Here is an 18998-nt window from a genome sequence, read left to right on the forward strand (position 1 = left end):
TGTTAAGGCTCTAGGGAAAGGGCCAGAGAGTTCAGAGGGTGGAGAGATCACGTCTGGCTTGGAAGGGGTGACTTTATGGAATAAGGAGCATTTGACTTTGTGTTTTTTCTTCTTTTAGTCATCTTTCAATGGATAGGTTTGTTTTGTAACAATATTGAATGTTACTGGGCACTTTGCTAAGTACTTTATTAATATTCTCATTTTATCCTTTAGGGTAATTTTTTCCCTACGTAATTATGCTCATAATGTCTTTTGGATATCCAATATACCCATCTGTATCTAGTTTATTTTGTAAGGGTTCCCATTATTATTATAAAATTATTTGTAAATATCATTCGTAATGGCTTCTTAATGGACTAATAATTTACTTACTCTTATTGCTGAATGACTATATCCAGTTTTTTCCAATAGTAATAAGAGTCACCATTATCGAATGCCTCATACCTGCCAAATACTGGGCTACTGTGCTAGGTGCTTTACATTGTACATATTTTCACTTTTCCACACTACAACTCTACAAGATAGGCATTATTTCCCATTTTACAAATGAGGAAACTGAGCTAAGAGGTTATGAAACACCCCTAAGGTCAAAGTAAGTAACAGCTAGGGTTCAAACCCAGATTTGTCTGATTCCAAGTTCATGGGTACTCTTTCTGCAATGGTAGATTACAGAGAATATTTTTAGCATTTAGGCTTTTCTGAGTTTTAGGATTATTTTCTTAGGATAGATTCTCAGCAATAGTTACTGAGTCAAAGACTTTGGTCATTTTAAGTCTTAATACATTTTGCATCTTGATATACATCACCAATCTGCTTTAAAGGGCTTTATAAATGTCTACTCCCATTGAGTTACGTCTTTTCCAGGGATGGGTCTGTTTTGGATTTGATCATTGAGGATGAAGATGTGATCAGCATTATTATTGTCAACTACTGTCATTCAGGCACCATGATACTCATGTTTCTAGTGGATGGTGTACCGTGGGGCAGGCCAGGAGGGCCACTTTCCCAAAATCATGTTCAAAATGGACAGAATATTTTCTGAGCCTTGCCTGGAGACTAGGAACCTCCTTCTGTGGTTTGCCTAGGCTGTCCCCATAGACTTTATCAGAATCCTTAGTGTCTCCCTATCCCCTAAGCAAATTCTGCCTCTAAAGAACCTGCCTCCCAGGTGGTTTGCATCAGGCAGAAAGCAAGTCTTTGCCAAGCTGGAGCTACGTAAAAGAGGATATTAGAAGCACATGTAGTTACCACCAAAGAGGACTGACTGTAGATCTGAAAGAGGAAGCCAGAGCCGTGGCACTCCAGGAAAGTTGTGGTATTTACTTTTGTTTTTTGTCCTTCCTTATTCACGATCTTCTTGTTAAATTTATTTTCTTTTCCCTGTGTTGGGAAAAGTCACTCACTCAACCCTGCCCCCCTTGCTCATACACACACAAACTCTAAGTAACACTCTCTCCTTTTATAGGGAAGAGATATCATGTGATCCTCAGAAGGCAGGGCCACCCCCACTCCCTCATCTACCCTTAAACCCAAGGAATGTTTTCCTTAGTGTTCTTCCATCTAAGGTCCTGGCTGAGTTCTGTGTGTTCCCCTTATAGCACTGCAGGGACCTTGAGAGGTCATTGATCCATCCGGCCACCTCAGGATCCCTCCTTGGCTGCTGTCTGGGGACAGCCCTGTACATTTGAAGCCTCCTTTCTGTTTGGTTAGAGGCTTGTTTCCCCATGTGTGTCATCTGTGCTAGGGTGAGGTGAGGGGGAGCCTTGTGCTTAATGGGAGACCTCTAAATGCATTGACTGCTGAGAGGGCTCTGTGAGTGTTGATTAGAGTTAAGCCCAGAGTAGCTGCTAATGTACATTCCTGACTGATAGGGACCAGATAATGTGCTCCTAGCAATATTTTTAACCTGTAGGAGATATGGAAGCTTAAAAGGGTTAAGCTTTTCTGCTGCTTTTGGTGACACTAGGTGCTAAATTCCCTGCTGACATGAATAGCATTGGATCCTGGGCATTATCAACAAACAAACAACAACACACCACCTTCCTTCTTTGAGGTCTCTCTTCTTCCATTCTTTTTTTCCCTTACATCTTTCTTTCTTTCTCCTCTCTCAAATTCTGCCTCTGTCTTCTTATATCATATCTTGATCTTTCTACCTCTTCCCACCTGCACAAAGTAAAATCTCGCCAAGAGATAGGAAAATCCACAAACATAGTAAGGTTACTGAGAGCAGCAAGCCCCATTGGCCTACTTCTTCTCTGTCACATCTCCACTGAGGAACGTGAAACTTCTAATTTCTTGGTATAAAATTGACTGGTAAGTAATGATAAGTATAAAAAAAAAAAAAAGATAATTAGGTAGAGGTAAAACAGGGCGGCTAGGACTGGGTGCCAGGGTCTCTCTGGGTGGTAGGCAAGCCAGACTCTAGAGACCCCCTCTGCTGATACCCTGAGCTCTGTGTGTACAGAATAGAAAAGGTTCTTTATTCCTCACCTCCCTAGAAGCAGGCACCTCACCTGGAACTTCTCTCCTCTTCCGCATTCTAGGCAATGCCAATGAGACCCTCTCCTCTCCTGTTTTTAGGTATGGCCTTTCGCCTCAGGCCGGCTGGGGCAGTGCTTACACACCATCCAGACTGAAGACCGAGTCTGGTCCATTGCTATCAGCCCATTGCTCAGGTAAGGGAGACACTTTTGGATATGGTTTTGTCCCATGTAACTAATCCTTTTATTTTATTAGGTCAGGTGGGCTAGAAAATCTTCCAGCTGTATATTTTAGTTTGCTTTGAGCCACTCTCTTGGAGATTTTTTAAAAAATTGTGCTTTAGGTGAAAGTTTACAGCTGAAGTTAATTTCTCATACAAAAATTTATAGACATATTGTTATGTGACCCTAGTTGCAATCCCTATAATGTGACAGGGCACTCCCCCTTTCCACTCCAGGCTTCCTGTGTCCATTCACCCAGCTCCTATCCCTTTTTGCCTTCTCATCCAGCCTCGAGACAGGAGCTGCCCATTTTGTCTCATGTACCTACTTGAACTAAGAAGCACACTTTTTACAAGTATTATTTTATGTTTTATAGTCCAGTCTAATCTTTGTCTGAAGAGTTGACTTCAGGAATGGTTTTAGTTCTGGGTTAACAGAGAGTCCAGGGGCCATGTCTTCCGGGGTTTCTCGAGTCTCAGTCAGACCATTAAGTCTGATCTTTTTACTTGAATTTGAATTTTGTACCCCACTTTTCTTCTGCTCCGTCAGGGACTCCCTGTTGTGTTCCCTGTCAGGGTGGTCATTGGTGGTAGCTGGGCACCATCTAGTTCTTCTGGTCTCAGGCTGATGGGGTCTCTGGTTTATGTGGCCTTTCTGTCTCATGGGCTAATATTTTCCTTGTGTTTTTGGTGTTCTTCATTCTCTCTTGCCCCAGGTGGGTTGGGACAAATTGATGCATCTTAGATGGCCGCTCACAAGCTTTTAAGACCCTAGACGCCACTCACCAAAGTGGGATGCAGAATATTTTCTTAGTAAACTTTGTTATGCCAATTGACCTAGATATCCCTGAAATCTTTTGGAGACTTTGAAAATCCTCCAGAGGCATGAGGTCTAAAGGTCACTTCAGGTATACATGGGGTTGACATAATCTTCCAGGGGCTCACTTCCTAAACATCTAACCCCAAAAATGTTGAGGGAAAGATACCGTTAGACTGTAGCCCAGAGACCAGGTGTTACCAGGGATATCCCTTCTGGAGCAGATGCTGGGGCAGAGGCCTCTCAGCATCACTGGGAGGTGACATCACCAGCCAACCTACTTTTGCAACTCGTATCTCTGGTTTGTTCCCCTCGGAGAATATCTTCAGGAGAGACTTGGGGCTGCTGTCCAATTGAGCCCTCATCCAAAGACACGCATGTGTAGAGGAGTAAAATCATCAATAATTATAACATAAACCAAAAGCAAACTAAACCCATTGCTGTTGAGTTGATTCTGATTCATAGCGACCCTATAGGACAGGGTTTCCAAGGAGTGACTGGTGGATTCGAACTGTCGACCTTTTGGTTAGCAGTTGTGCTCTTAACCACTGTGCCACCAGGGCTTCAACTGTAAATTTTTGATGATGGCCTGACTGGTATTTCTCTAGCTTTATGTGGTAACAAGTGAGTTTTACATCCTGCCTTCTGCTTTCTAGGCTCTCTTGAGCCAAGACAGAACCTCTCTCCTCCCCAGCAGGGTATATGTACTCACTCTTCTGCACCTGCTCTGTCACAGTATTTACCTAGGGCCTTCCCCCACTTCCTTCACCCCCCACCCCCACCTGAATGATAAATGGGAAAGCTGTAGGGCTGCCACTCTCCAACAGTGGGTTTAAGTCAGTCACTTGTTTTATGAGAGAGTTGACCCCCCCCTTTGCTCAGCCTCCTTTTCGTCACCCCGTGGAGCCTACACCCCTCCTCCTGCTCACTTCCACAGCTCCCTTTCAAATTTTTTTCTTCCCAAAGAATTAGAGCCGATTAGCCACGTCATTAATTCTTCAATTTGACGGCTGATATAGCAGGACCTGAAACACATTGCTGACCCCAGAGAATGGAGACCCCGTTCCTTAGCATATTGACGATGGGAGAAGTTAATTAAAATTCCACAGAGCGGAGGTGTCAGCTAACCTATAAACCTGTCGCTGTTCAGAACAAATCATTTTCGAAATCCTAGGAAAGAGAGAAGGAAAGACCGGCAGGGAGTGGAGAGGCCTAAGTGTGTGGGAGCAGAGGGTGGAAAACGGGGCCATTGAGCTCTGTCTCCTCCTCAGTTTCTTCCCAGTACTGTCCTTTTTTAAACCAATTAGCCAGGCTTGGGAGTCTGTGGGCTAGAAAAGTATAAGGATTTAAGGAGGGCGAGGCAGCCTGTGGGAGGTGACGGGTATGCTGGTGACTTTGTCTCATTACCTGTGGGTTTCTGGCTTCAGAAGACTTGGGGGGCAGGGGACAGATGTTAGGGGTTGACCTTCAGGACTGGAGATGGTCCACGTGCTTCCTGCACGTGGCTGTAGACCAAATCGCACAGGCAGGCTCTCTCTCCACTCCTCCCTCCCCTAATACTCCTCTATTCCAGCTACCTCCTCTGGAATGCAGTTTCAACTCAGCAGCCCCGTGTGACAGCGTGGAACTGCCTCATATGGTTTTCTAGGCTGTAATCCTTATGGGAGCAGATGGCCAGGTCTTTCTCCTGAGGAGCTGCTGGGTGGGTTCAAACTGCCAACCTCTCTGGTTTGTAGCGGAGGGCTTAGCCCTTGCGCCACCAGGACTACTCCTTCTTAACAGACCCAAAAACCCAGTGCCGTCGAGTCGATTCCAACTCATAGCGACCCTATAGGACAGAGTAGAACTGCCCCATAGAGTTTCCAAGGAGAATAGAACAGAGAAAACTGCTGAAGACAGTGTCGTTAAGACAGGGTGAGGGCAAAGTCTGCCCTCACAATTAAGAAGCATTTTCGATCACAATAAACTGAATTTGGGTTTGTTTTTCCCCTGACTTGGAAACTGGCTTTGGGGAGGGACCTAGGTTTTTTAGTATTGTTACTACTAACAGCATCTAACATTTATTAGTCATTTACGCTGCCAGATCCTGTGCTGAGCCCTTGATGTGCCTTACCTTTGGTGAAGACCTGGGTCTTGTACTTTCTTCACCTATCTCCTTCAGGGTGTTCTTGCTCCCTTGGAGTATTTTCTCAGTCTTGGGATGATTTTTTTACCCACTGTTGGCTGGATATTCAACTCCTGACCCACAGGTATTTGAGATGTTCTTTTCCCTAACTCTATTGATGTATCTTAGGTTCTTTTTAAAAACAGTTTGCATTTGGGATTCTGTCTTTACACTAGATGATTGGGTATATGCTGCTGTCATCTGCCCCTTTTTCTCTTACTCAAAGAATATACTGGGATAGCAAACTTTTCATTTTATTATTAGATCTAGTTCTCACAGTTCCCATGGATTTGAACTTTTCAATAAACTCACCTATTTTCTCAGTCTGGAAGACTGGGTTCTGCTTTGCCACCAGCTAGCAGGTGGCCTCAGGTAAGCCACTCCCCTCTGAACCTCAGTTTCCTTATCTAGTCTCAAAAAAACACTTAACTAAACCCATTGCTGATGAGCTGAGTCTGACTCATAGCGACCCGGTAGGACGGAGTAGAACTGCCCCGCAGGGTTTCCAGGGAGCAACTGGAGAATTAGAATTGCCGACCTTTTGGTTAGCAGCCCTATCTCTTAACCACTATGCCACCAGGGCTCCAGTATAAGTAATAGTTCCTTTACAGACTTTACTAGATTATTGTGAAGATGACCTGGAATAATGTGTAGGTAGTCCCCGTCTTACGACGGGGTTTTGTTTCAACAACTCCGTAGTCAGTCAGTTCTGACATAAGTCAAATATCTCATTTTTTAAGTTTTCATTATTATTGCCTTTTATCATCAGTATCTTTATAAATCTAATCTTTATTTGTTTTTAGGGGTTGGAAACATGACATATAAATTTACAGATATATTTTAATACATACATATATAAAAAAATACACAAATCATAAAAATACAGTCGCAAGTACGATCTGTTGTAACTCAAATAAGCCCTAAATTGGGGACTACCTGTATGCGAAAATACTCTGAAAAGCTAGAAAGGCTATATTATGCCAACCAAAATCACCTCCTGTCTGGTGTAGCATTTGTTTAGAGTAACTTCACTTCCTCAAGTCTCCACCCTTCCCCAGGCCTTTCCTGGCTCTCAGGAGTAGTTACATTGCTCTTTTGCAGGCTCCTTGAGGTGTTTTGAGGTGGGAACTTGGTATGAATCCCTGTTGTCTCTACTTTTCCCCCCAATAATGTTCCTGCCCTCGATAGCTGTCTTCTGCTACCTTCCCTCTTGAGTGTGGTTGTCAGTGTCACTAATGTGATATGACCTTGAACCCCTCGAGAACATGGGAGGATGTGGGCAGCAGCTGTCCTCTAGGGAGGGCTGTTGTTGGGGGTTTCTGCTAGGAAGGCGTGTGTGTTTTCTGGTGAGGCTTTCCAGCTGCATCTCATTCCATCAGCCAACCAGCCAGGATGTGTTAATACATACTCTCTGTGCAGTCCTAGCTCAGGTACTCCTGGTTACCTGGCAACTTCTCCTCCCCTCACTGCCCTCTTCTATAGTCAGAAGGAATCTGGACAGTTAGGAGACCTAGCACATCTTTTTTTCTCAATCTTTTTCTTTTGTTTAAAATAATCTCTCATCTTATTCATGTTATTTATTTTTAATGCTGGAGCTTTTCTCCCTTTTTTTCTTGCACACTCAGGCACTTACAGTATAAAGCATGAAACCTCAAGCCCTAGATTTAATTTGAGGTGTCGATGACTGGGAGAAACCAGTATTCTGTCCTGTGTCCCCATACCCCTTTTCCTTTCTTCCATGACTGTGAGTTCTTGATTCATAAACAGTTGTGGGGGTGGTATTTGATACCAGTTGTGTGCTTCGAAGCATGTTTAGGTGGGTTCTCAAAAAGCACAGAATGAAAATCAGTAGGTTCCACATGAAGGTGGCAGACAAGGACTCTTTTCTTTACCTCCCGCGTACCTACCCTCTTTACTCACCGTCTTACCCTGGCACCAGTAGTCCTGTTTTTGAGATCCACGGCTTACAGAGGCAGCCTTCCTCCTGTAGAAGAGGTCCAGCCTTGAGTTTTTTGATGAGTGAAGGAAGGAAGGGTTGAGGTGGAACAGGAATCAGATCCTGGCACCAGGCCTGTCTGAGTGTGACTGGGGAGCAGGAAGACGTTTGGCCCCGCTGTCCTCAGAGTTACTACCTCCTGAGGTCCCACTGAATTCTGAGCACTTTCCCATGACTAACACAGAAAAGCAGATTTTTTAAAATGTCTAATATGTTTTAAAGTTCTCTCCAATTGAATGAAGTTAGTAAATACTCTAGAGTGAGGAAATGCAGAGCCTTTAAAGATTCAACTTCATTTCATCCTTTCTCTTCCTTTCTCATTCCCTTTTCTCCTCATTCCCTGTGTATTTACTGAATGCTTGCTATGTGCCAGCTCCCCCAAGGATCTTGTAAGATGGGTACACAATTGTAATGGTTGCCAGGTATAATAAGTGCCTGGAACTAAGCTGTCTTTGGTTGGGCGGGAAGGGGATTTCATTCTCCTCCTGGCAGAGGGACAAATTGAGGCCCAGTGAAGATCATTGCAGTGCCACACATGGGAAGGGGCAGAGAGGCAGCAGTTGTGCCCAGATCTTCAGACTATTGCCATAACCTGTGGTGCTGGGTGAGGGCCCGTGAGGTCCGGCAGGCCCCTGGCTCATCACTGTGCCTTCACCAGCATCTTGGGCAGTAGCTGTGGGTCTTAAAAGGCCTGTGGACCAGAGAACATCCTTCTCCTCCTGGAGACCAGCGTTGAGATAGGGAGGGGTGTGGAAAGGCAGTATTCAGTAGAAGCCTGGGCTTACTTGTGTAGCTATCCACCATCCCAGGAGTGTGAGTGCACACAGATCTTCAGTTTGTAGGGCCCCCTCCAAGCCAGCAGTAGGGGGTCTTAGTGGTGAAATGACTGTAGGCCTACCTGCCCTGCTTTCCTGGCAGGGGAAGGAAGAGGAGCCCACAGCTCCTCCTTCCTCTGCTGCCACCATATTTATTACCCTTCAAGAAAATGGAGGTGTTCAGCAGAGTCCTTCTCCCATCTGTGAACAGCATTTGCTATCGTGTGAGTGTGGTCAGGAAAGCTTCCCAGGACACTTGGGTTTTAATCCCTTCTCTCTTGCTTCTGTCATTAGGGAAATACATGAGTGGTATAGGTGTAGAAACTTGACTTAGCTGTGTTATTAAATATACAATGTAATTTTGTGTAACTTTGCTCACTGTGGTAGCCTGTTTGGTTTTGGGGGGATTACTGGTCCAAGTCTGCATGAAATGTACCGATTCAAATTTGTAAAGTGAGTTGCGGCCTCTGGGGGTTTTTGATGAAGTTGCTGCCCCTTCTTGCTTCATTTCTCCCAGAGGTGAGGGAGAGTCTGGAAAGCAAAGCAATCACTGTGTATACTGTTTGGTAAGGGGGTGGGTTTCTGGGGAGAGCAGGGTGTTTGTTCCTAGTGACTACAGGGTTTACTGTGTGTTGTGTATGTGGTAGACGCATATTCACCAGCCTGTTGAAATACATCTTTCTTTAGTGGAAGGTAATTGCATCTGGAGTCTTCTCTGACAGAAAGGTTTGAAAGGTTGGAAAAAGAGGCAGCCAACTTTCAATTTGAATTCTTTTGGTTCCCACCCAGTGGTTCTGCAATCCTTTGGCTCTGGGCTTCGTGACTCAGTCAATGCTTTTAGGGGAAGAAGAATCAAAAGTAAAGCTTGTGCCTCCGAGTTTGCTTTTTCTGGTTGGTAATGGAGATCTGTGTCTTGAAGGGGACCCCTAACCTTGTTAACCTAAAGAAGGATTTCATGGATGATTTTGTAGAGCTTCACATTGTGGCCAGTGCTCCTGATGGCATGGACGATGGGTGCCTCAGTGCCTTCTCTGTTTTGCCTTCCCAGGGTCAGGGGCAGAGGAGCAGTGTGTCCTCTGGGGCTTGTCTAGGGAAATGAGACTGGAAGAGCAGGGCAAAGAGTGGCTCAGTGTTCCCTTTGCCAGGCTGCAGAGCACACAGGAGAGATCCTTCTGCACATGGCGTCCCTGGATGAGAAAGCCAGAGGTGCAAAGACACCATGGAGGGGCCATGGGGTCAGGGGCTGGCGTGACTGGAGGGACCTCATGGCAATCGAAAAAAGTAGGAAGCTCTGGGCAAGGCTAGGTGGGCCCACTGGCCCAGGCTGAAATAACCTGGAATTGGGAAGGGAGCAGTGTGGGGACACAATTGAATTGGAGTCAAGTCCTGCCAGATCTCAGTGCAGCGCCCACCCTAGAGTTCATTGCCTGTGCTAATTGAGGCCTGTCAGGCAGTCATATCCATCAGCAACAAGGACCAAATGCCACAGGGGGTGGGTTTCACTTCCTCAAGACCTTGGATTTCTGCCATTCCCTGGGGCAGGATGGGCACAAGGAGGCTCATGTGCTGAGCTGTTGGCCGGAGACCAGCAATCCGCCCAGGCCTGGCTGGCCCAGAACCCATTTGTGGGAGCGACTCCATCCGGGGCCAACAAGTTGGTTGAGTTGTCAAAAGCTGACTTAAATAAAGCACTACAAATAGAAACAGAGGCTGCTGCAGAGGATTGGGTACTGTGGATACAGTCGATGCATCCAGACTGCCCCTGTGAACAGGGAGACCTTTCCATCCCTCGGTCTCAGTGTGTATGTTCTTTCCTTCTGGATCTGTTTCTGTCTGTCTCTGTCTCTCTATCTCACTCCTTCTCTCCTGGCTCCAGGCCCTAACTGCACTACTATTTCTTCTACTCTTCCCTCATCAGGAAGAGAGAAGGTAATTTTCCTGCCTTAGCTGCTCCTGACTTTTGGAGGTTGTGTGTGCAATGTGCCTGTGTTTTTCCACCTTTGATCACCGTTCTGCCAACAGATAATTTAGCAATCACATCCCAAGGTGGAAGCATGGAGTTAATGTTAAAATTAGCTTTTTTTTTTTTTTTTTAAACTCTTTTAAACTTCAGTGGGTGATGAGGCAGAGAGGGAGGTGGGAGGGTGAAGGGGGGCCATAAATTCTGTGGCTGGTGTAGCTGTTCTCTAAGCAGCCGGGAAGCCTCTGATGTCTCCACAGCACTTTCATTAACATTTAAATTAAGGGTTTGTTTTCCAGTCTGTTTTATAGGCAGGGACCTTTCATGGCCTGTCACATGCAGCACACACACCCCCCTTCCAAGCAAGTGTGTAATTGTACCCACTGCTCTGTCTCTAACTCTGGGTTACAGCCGGAGGTTCAAAGGGAATTCCTGGAGATGGAGCTTTGGAGGTACAAGGTGTAGCAGTCAGGATGTGGGTGTTACCCCTCAAATGAAGGTGCTACGGAGAAGCTCTCTCTCCTCTTATCTGACCTGTGCCTCTCCCCGCTCAAGGGACACAACACTTCAAGCTGACTCTGACCCCTCTCCACCCTTCCCACCCTTTCTTCCCTGGGGCCGTGAGGCAGGTGGGAAAGGGTATCATCCACCCCAATGATTCCTTCTGACATCACGAGTTAGGGCCTGGAACCAATGGTTCCAAGATCCGGATCTTCATGCTCATCTTCCTCATTTTGACTTTTTTTTTTTTTTCTTTTGAGCCTCATGAATACTTCCCCTTACCCCACTCAGACTTGAAGAAGCGACAAAATAAACAAAATTCTTCTCAAATGGTAGTCTGGGAAGAATTTTTAATCTAATATGGCCCTTTGGTCCTAAAAAGTAAATTCTAGCATAGACAGATGTGTATACATGCAACACACTTAATACAACTATATACATGCTCTGTCTCCCAAGTCCCTGGCTTGGCGTGTGCATGTGTTTGGAAAAGCCTACTGAGGAAAGGAGCCCTGGTGGTGCAGTGGTTAAGGGCTTGGCTACTAACCAAAAGGTTGGTGGTTCGAACCTACCGTCTACTCTATGGGAGAAAGATGTGGCAGTCTGCTTCCATAAAGATTTACAGCCTTGAAAACCCTATGGGGCAGTTCTCCTCTGTCCTACAGGGTTGCTCGGATTCTGAGTTGACTCAATGGCAATGGGTGCTGACTTAGAAGATTGTCTGAAGAAACTGTCTTCCCAGGTCTTGGCATTCAGTGGAAGCTCCCCTCAACCTTCATAAAGTGAATTTGTTTCTGAGCATCCCTTCACACAGGAATATCTGTAGCATTTGAGGGTGTTTTGAAAAGATATTCCTGCTCTGGTCTCTCTCCTTCCCATCAGCATCCTGTTGATCTGTAGTTGACGAGAAGATGTACCAAACTCACATGACCATCTCATTAGCCCTTAACCTCTGAGGCTTTAGTTTCCCCACTGCTGGTCTCTAGATAGATTTCCTCTCTAAACGGTGATGTGAGAACGTTGGAGCCTTTCTCTCTTTCTGTTAAGAGGCTGAGAATTTTCTTTCTTTCGGAGGATTGGCTTCACTTCCTGAGTCACTGCGTCTCTCCGCCTTCCCTCATTAAGCCACTCAAACCATCTCGCTTTATCAGCAGGACTGAGGATGGCTGAGTGCCTTGCCCTCCTGTTCCAGGTAACCTAGTCAACAGGTGGACACCTTCATGCTCTGGGGTCCTGCCCAAGGGTAGTGAGAGAGGTGCTGGAGTGACCCCTGTGCAGGTGCTGTTCAGGCTCAGGTTGCAGGCTGGTGTCCAGGCCCCGCCTGGTGGTGATTAATCTGGGGCACAGGCCAGTAGAGGCCCAGCCAGGGCAGCTTTGGTCCCTCACTGTGAAGACCTTTGGCTCGGAGACTGAACTGATCTCTCTAGCCTGCTTCGGCTTGGGGTTTGATCTGTCAAGGCTAAAGAGGAACCTGATGGTGAGGCGGAAACTTTTAGCCATGTCTGACTTATGGCACCGACCCATTCCAGTGACCCTGTCATGATAATACTCATAGATTTAAGAGGATTTCCCCACCTGTTAGCTGTAGCGCTCAGATCAGCCAAAAGAGGGATCTTTATGAAATATCTGAGCCTTTAGTTTCTTGAGCCAGTGGAGCTTACTCTTGTAAGTGGACTGGGGGCAGGGTAGGGCTTGTACTGGGTTGGAGTGAAAAAGGTAATGGTGGGGGTGTGGCTGGATCAGTAGCATAATGTAGTATATAGGTGGAAGGTCATGTCAGAGGTGGAAGGATCACCCCACCCTCCTGCAATTAGGTGGCTCTCAGGCCATTTGTAGCAGATTTCAGGAATTCAGTTTTGAGTCAAGTCTTAAATTTCTTGTTTTCCTCTTCACTTCAAACCAAATTTCTGAAAATGTGCCCCCCTTTCCGTCTCCCAGAGTCCTGGTCTGCAGGCCCTCCAGTTGGACAGTCCGTAGTGGCAGTTACATTTATCACTTTTTCTAAGTTTAGGACAGAAAAAAATGGCTCTGTTCAGTCATGGGCTTAAGGCCCAGGAACAGGAGTTCTGCTGCCCGTGGCAGTTTACCTGTACCAGTGAGTCTCAGTGAGCTGCATTATTATTTACCAGTTGCCGTGGAGCCGACTCCCACTCATGGTGATCTCATGTGTGTCAGAGTAGTTCTGTGCCCCATAGGGTTTTCAATGTCTGATTTTTTAGAAGTAGATAGCCAGGCCTTTAAGAGTTCCATTTTAGGGGTACAGAGCTCGGGACCCAAGAGCTGGAACATTTTCCTTATATCATCAAGAAAGAGAATGGACATTCATGTATACCACCAAACCCCAAAAAACCAAACCCGTTGCCATCGAGTTGATTCCCACTGATGACGACGCTATAGGATGGAATGGAACCGCCCCATAGGGTTTCCAAGGCTGTACATCTTTACGGGGGCAGACTGTCACATCTTTCTGCCATGGAATGACTGATGGTGCCAGCCTTTCAGTTAACAGCTGAGCACTTAAGCACTGCGCTATCAGGGCTCCATGTATACCACCAGTAGTGGGATATGTTGATACCCTTGATATGGGAACCTGGCTATAAAGATGCTATGAATGATAACAGTTTGTGTTGATTCTGAATTTTGCTGTGCTGAGTAGAGTTTCTAACACATGATGACAATAACTGTTAGGTGCCATTTAGTCACAGAACAAAATGCTGCCTGGTCCTGCACTATCCTTACAATCATTGCTATGCTTGAGCCCATTGTTATAGCCAGTGTGTTGATCCATCTTGTTGAGGGTCTTCCTTTTTTTCTCTGACCACCTACTTTACCAAGTGTAATGTCCTTCTCCAGGGACCAGCCCCTCCTGATAACATGTCCAAAGTACATGAGACAAAGTCTTGCCATTTTCATTTCTAAGGAGCATTCTGGCTGTACTTCTTCCAGGACAGATTTGTTTGTTCTTCTGGCAGTCCATGGTATATTCGATATTCTTCAGCAACACCGTAATTCAAATGCATCAATTTTTCTTCGGTCTTTCTTATTCATTGTCCAGCTTTCATATGCATATGAGGCAATTGAAAATACCATGGCTTTGATCAAGCTCACCTTAGTCCTCAAAGTGATATCTTTGCTTTTTAATACTTTTGAAAGGTCTTTTGCAGCAGATTTGCCCAATGCAAAACGTCGTTTGATTTCTTGACTGCTGCTTCCATAGGTGACAATAGAGGATGCATTTATGCCTCAACAAACCAACGAATGTATTTGGCTCTTCTTTCAGACCAATGCTAAAAGATCTCTGGCCCTGTGGATTAGACATCAGCTAATCCCTGTGCTTCCCTAGCAATTTCTTGAACAGGACCCCAGAAGTTTCAGATTCTGAGCTTTTGGGAGCAGGGGTTTTATTTCCTGTCTAAGAGTTATGTGCCTGTGTGCTGTAGACTTCCTGTGCTTCTGGGGTGCCCTATTAAGCTGACCACCCAAGATTCTTACCCCTTTTCCCAACTTGTTTTTGCTTCTCTTTCTGACCATGGGATTTTCATAGGGGGGAACTTGTGACATGGTCAATAGTGTCCTGTCTGATAGGCAGAAGGTGCTGGCAAGGGAGGGAGGTATGGAGGGAAGAGAGGGAGGTGAGCACATGCGTGCAGAAGCCATGGTAATTGCTAAGGGAATATTAGTCCAAGAGCTCCTGGCCCAGGAAATTGCTTTCTGCAGACTTTCTTTTTTTGTAGTTTGCAATGGAAATTAAAAACATGAATGGGGCACAAAAAAGTATAGAGGAGCAGGGGGAGTTCCAGTTGGGGTGTGTTAATATCCAAATCTTGAGCAGGGTCTTAATTTGCAGAAGAGAATTTCAAGCAACGAGAGAAAACCTTTTAAGAGATTAAAATCATTTAAAATCATATTTTGCTATGATCCCCCCCGCCCCTTTTCCATGTACTTGTGTGCAGACTCATCTCTGACCCAGTTCAGCCCGCCCTACTCCAACTTCATGAACAATGGCTGTGGGGGTCATGGTGTAGTATTTTGATTTTCACAGCAGGTTGGAAATTAGCAGCCCCATAGAAAGTTTGCCCACTTTAGAAAATGTGCACACCGGCTCTGTGGGCTGGTGCCTCCACATATGGCAGAAGAGCATGCATCTCCAAGGCGGGAGCGTGCTTGCTTTGAGGAGGTGTGCAAGCCAAGCCTCCTTCCCTTATGCTTTCCCTGGTCCTTTAACATCAGAGGTAGGCCTGGTGAGGCCGAATGTGAGGCCACTGGGCCTTTTTCCTCCCTTGATTTCCCATGCCCTGTCTAGAGAAGTATGGCTTTCTGCTTCTGGACTGGAGACACTGTTGTCTATGCTCATATCAGTGATGGTTTGCTGATGTTGGAGGTGAGGATGGGCAAGGGTGGCCACCACTTCAACTATTCTGGCATAGCAAATGATCAAGTAAGAAGCTTCAATGTATGTAAGACTAAATGAGCACACGAGCCCCGGGGCAAGGACGAGAAGGCAGGAGGGGACAGGAAAGCTGGATGATTGGAAATGGGGAATCCAAGGTCGAGAAGGGGAGAGTGTTGACACATCATGGGGTTGGCAACCAATGTCATAAAACAATATGTGTATTAATTTTTTAATGAGAAACTAATTTGCTCTGTAAACCTTCATCTAAGACAAAAATAAATTTAAAATAGTAAGCTTCAGGCTGGCTCCTTTCTAGAAACTGAGCTAGACATGAAGAGTAGCCAGAAGGCAGCTTGGAGAGAGAGATTTTCAAGTTTAAATATGCCCAGTAGTGGAGGTCACCGCATAACTATGGGGGCTTCTTTGCGTCCTTTGCGTGCGGGGCTCAGTTGCCCACGTGACATGCATTGGCTGAACAGATAGGGAAGGAAGAGCTGCCATGTGTGGGATAAAATGAAGGGCACTCTCTGCCTGTGGCTGCCACAAGTGTCCCTTCCCTCCTTCATTGACTGGGGAATTTTGAAAGAGAGTTTAGCTCAAGTCCTGCCCCAGGTCAGTTCCATGGTACATGGTTAAAACTCTGGAGTGTCGGAAGAACAGTTTCCCAACAAGTTTCTGTCCAGATTTAGTCAGAGTCGTTGCTCAGCACATGCTTCTCCTCACCCCCAAACTCACTGTGCTATGATCTTCAGGGACTACAGAGACGGTCCACCTCAGAGCTCATGACCTCTTGTCTCTTTCTTCCAAGGACTCTACCCTTGCAGGGTGTTTCTCTTTCTCCTGCTCTTTTCTGCCTTGTTGCAGCTGTAGCGTGAGGCGTCCTGGCCAAGCCTGGGCCTCTTTCCTCCTGTGCCTGAGTAGGAGGAGACCAAGTGAGTGACTGGAGGGGGGTCTTATGGTAAATGACTTCAGAGAAGGGTCAGCTTGGTACTAGGGTGAGATTTGTAACATTTGGCTCAGAGGAGGGACACATGGGTTAATGTGTTGGAAGCATTCTACTTTCCCTGACATTTTGAATTTCACTGGTACCCAGGGTGAGCTGTGGTTGAGAATAAAAAAACAAAATTAACAGAAAAAACTGATTATTTGAAGGCTTCTTCTACTTGTTAGAAGTCTCTGGCTGAGAAGATCCTTCTTTGCAGGCTGGTAAGGGAGGTCCAAAATGAGGAGAGGAAAATTTAGAGTTTTAAAATTGCATTAGTTTGGCAGTGAGTATCAAAATAAAAATGTGAAAACTTTTTTTTTATTATGATAAAAATATATAACAAAAAATTTGCCACATCAACCATTTTTAATTGTGCCACTCAGTAACATTAATTATATTTCCCATGTTGTGCAGCCATCACCATATCTATTTTCAAAAGTTTTTCATCACTTCAAAGAGAAACTTACTACCTCTCAAGCAATAGCTCCTTGTGTCGCCTTCTCCCCAGCTTGTGGTAATCACCAATAGACTTGTTCTCTGTGCATTTGTCTACTCTAGATAGTCCATGTCTTGGTTGTCTAGTGTTGCTGTAACAGAAATATCACAGGTGGATGGCTTTAACAAAGAGAAATTTATTTTCTCACGGTCTAGTAGGCTAGAAGTGCAAATTCAGGGTGCCGGCTCCGGGGCAAGTCTTTCTCTGTCAGCTCTGGAGGAAGGTCCTTCTTGTCAATCTTCCCTTGGTCTGGGAGGATCTCAGCGCAGGAACCTCAGGTCCAAAGGACTTGCTCTGCTCCCCAACTCTCTGCTTGCTTCCCTTTCCTTTTATTTCTTGTAAGATAAAATGTGGTACAGGCCACACCCTAGGGAAACTCCCTTTATATTAGATCAGGGACATGACCTGGTTAAGGGTGGTGTTACAATTCCACCCTAATCCTCTTTAATATAAAATTACAATCACAAAATGGAGGACACCCACACAATACTGGGAATCATGGCCTAACCAAGTCGACACGTATTTTTGGGGGGACACAATTCAATCTATGACAGTCCATATAGGTGAGAGCATACAATATATGTCCTTTGTATCCAACTTCTTTTACTCAGCATAATGTTTTCAAGGTTCATTCATGTCATAGCCATGAAAACTTTTGACACAGAAATTCCACTTCCAGGAATTTATTGTAAGGCAATAACCAGACAAGTGTGTAAGATGTATGTACAAAGACTTAAACATTAACCCGTTGTGGTCAAGTCGATTCCGAGTCATAGCGACCTTGTAGGACAGAGTAGAGCTGGCCCATAGGGTTTCCAAGAAGTGGCTGGTGAATTCAAACTGCCGACCTTTTGGTTAGCAGCCGAACTCTTGACCACTGCGCCACCAGGGCTCCTAAGATTTACATTAGAAACACCTAAATATCTACTAGTGGGAGACCTGGTTAAATATTTTATGCTTTTTCACTCAATAGAATACTATGTAGCCATTAAAAGGATGATACAGATGAATGTTTATTGACCTAAAAAGATGTCATAACATATTGTTGAATGAAAAATGATCACGAAACAGTATGCTAGTTATTTGACTATCTCTTCAGGGTTATTTCTTATGTGGTGGATGTCTGCTGAGAATTACTTTCTTTTTACCTTTTTGAATATAAAATTTTTTTTTCCATAAATGAGCCTATTTTTATAATTAGAAAAAAAAACAAATGACATTTTAAATGTTGATATCCGTTTCAAGTAACTGTAGGGAGAACGCTCCTTTTTCCTTACACATATATTTAAATTAAGGATGCTTGGTCCTGTATTTCCTCTTTTATTTTAAATGCCTTTATCGAAATATAACTTATATACCATTAAGTTCTTCCATTGTCAATGTACAACTCTGATTTTTAGCAAATTTACAGAGGTGGGCAACGTTCGCCACATGTTTTAGAACATTTTTATCACCTCAAAGAGATTCTTCCTCACATTTACTTTTTCAACATTAAGCATGGTTTCATGTTTGGAACCGCTTGTGGGGAAATAAATAAGTTAAAATCCTGAAATTAAAAAAAAAAGACAATATAAACGCAGAAGTGTTTTTCTTTGTAACGCTGGTCTCCAAGTCCCTGTCTTGAATGCTGCTGTGTGCAAGGTTCTATGGTGGAAAGTATGAAGTACAAGTAAGAAATATGATGTGTGTACTCTGACAACAATCTATTCCAGTGTATGTGCAGCCCATGTGCCATCAGTTGCCAGGGTTACTGACAGGAAACCAGAGGGAAGCAGTTGCCTTGTTAAATTGGGGAGCTCCGTGGGTAACATGGAATTTGAAGTGGGACTTAAAGAATGGCAGTGTTTAAGTTGTAGTTTGGCAGTGGCAAGGGGACTGGTATGAACAAAGGCATTATAAGCGATGGGGGGCTCAACATAGCTTTGGGGTTCAGAGGGGACAAGTTTGGCTAGAGAGTGGAGGGTTAAAGGAGTGGTGAGCCGTGAAGCTGGAGGAGAAGTTGGGGCTTAGTTCTGGAGGACGTTGAAGAGGAGAGTTGATTCAGTTAAATGGTGGTGGCTCAATGTGTAAGATACTTTGGAGAAGGGGAGACTGAGGCCATTTGGGTACTTTCCCAGAAGTACATTTTGTAGCTGTAAGGGTCTGAACTTCTAGGGACAGTAAGAAGACAACC

General features: G+C 45.0%; 1 protein-coding gene across 13 annotated transcripts in view; it reads left to right on the forward strand.

The window, feature by feature from the left end:
- The window catches only part of FBXW4 (F-box and WD repeat domain containing 4), an 87213-nt gene that overhangs the window by 24627 nt on the left and 43588 nt on the right, over window positions 1-18998 (forward strand). For all 13 annotated transcript variants that reach the window (XR_010318075.1, XM_064269412.1, XM_064269419.1 and 10 more), the window contains exon 5: window positions 2581-2675. Coding sequence is in view for 12 of the 13 variants with exons in the window: in XM_064269412.1 (XP_064125482.1) it covers window positions 2581-2675 (95 nt within the window). In the remaining variant the exon portion in view is untranslated. The remainder of the gene's footprint in view (window positions 1-2580; window positions 2676-18998) is intronic.

Source organism: Loxodonta africana, chromosome 16, assembly GCF_030014295.1.
Source record: "Loxodonta africana isolate mLoxAfr1 chromosome 16, mLoxAfr1.hap2, whole genome shotgun sequence".
Classification (NCBI taxonomy): Eukaryota; Metazoa; Chordata; class Mammalia; order Proboscidea; family Elephantidae; genus Loxodonta; species Loxodonta africana.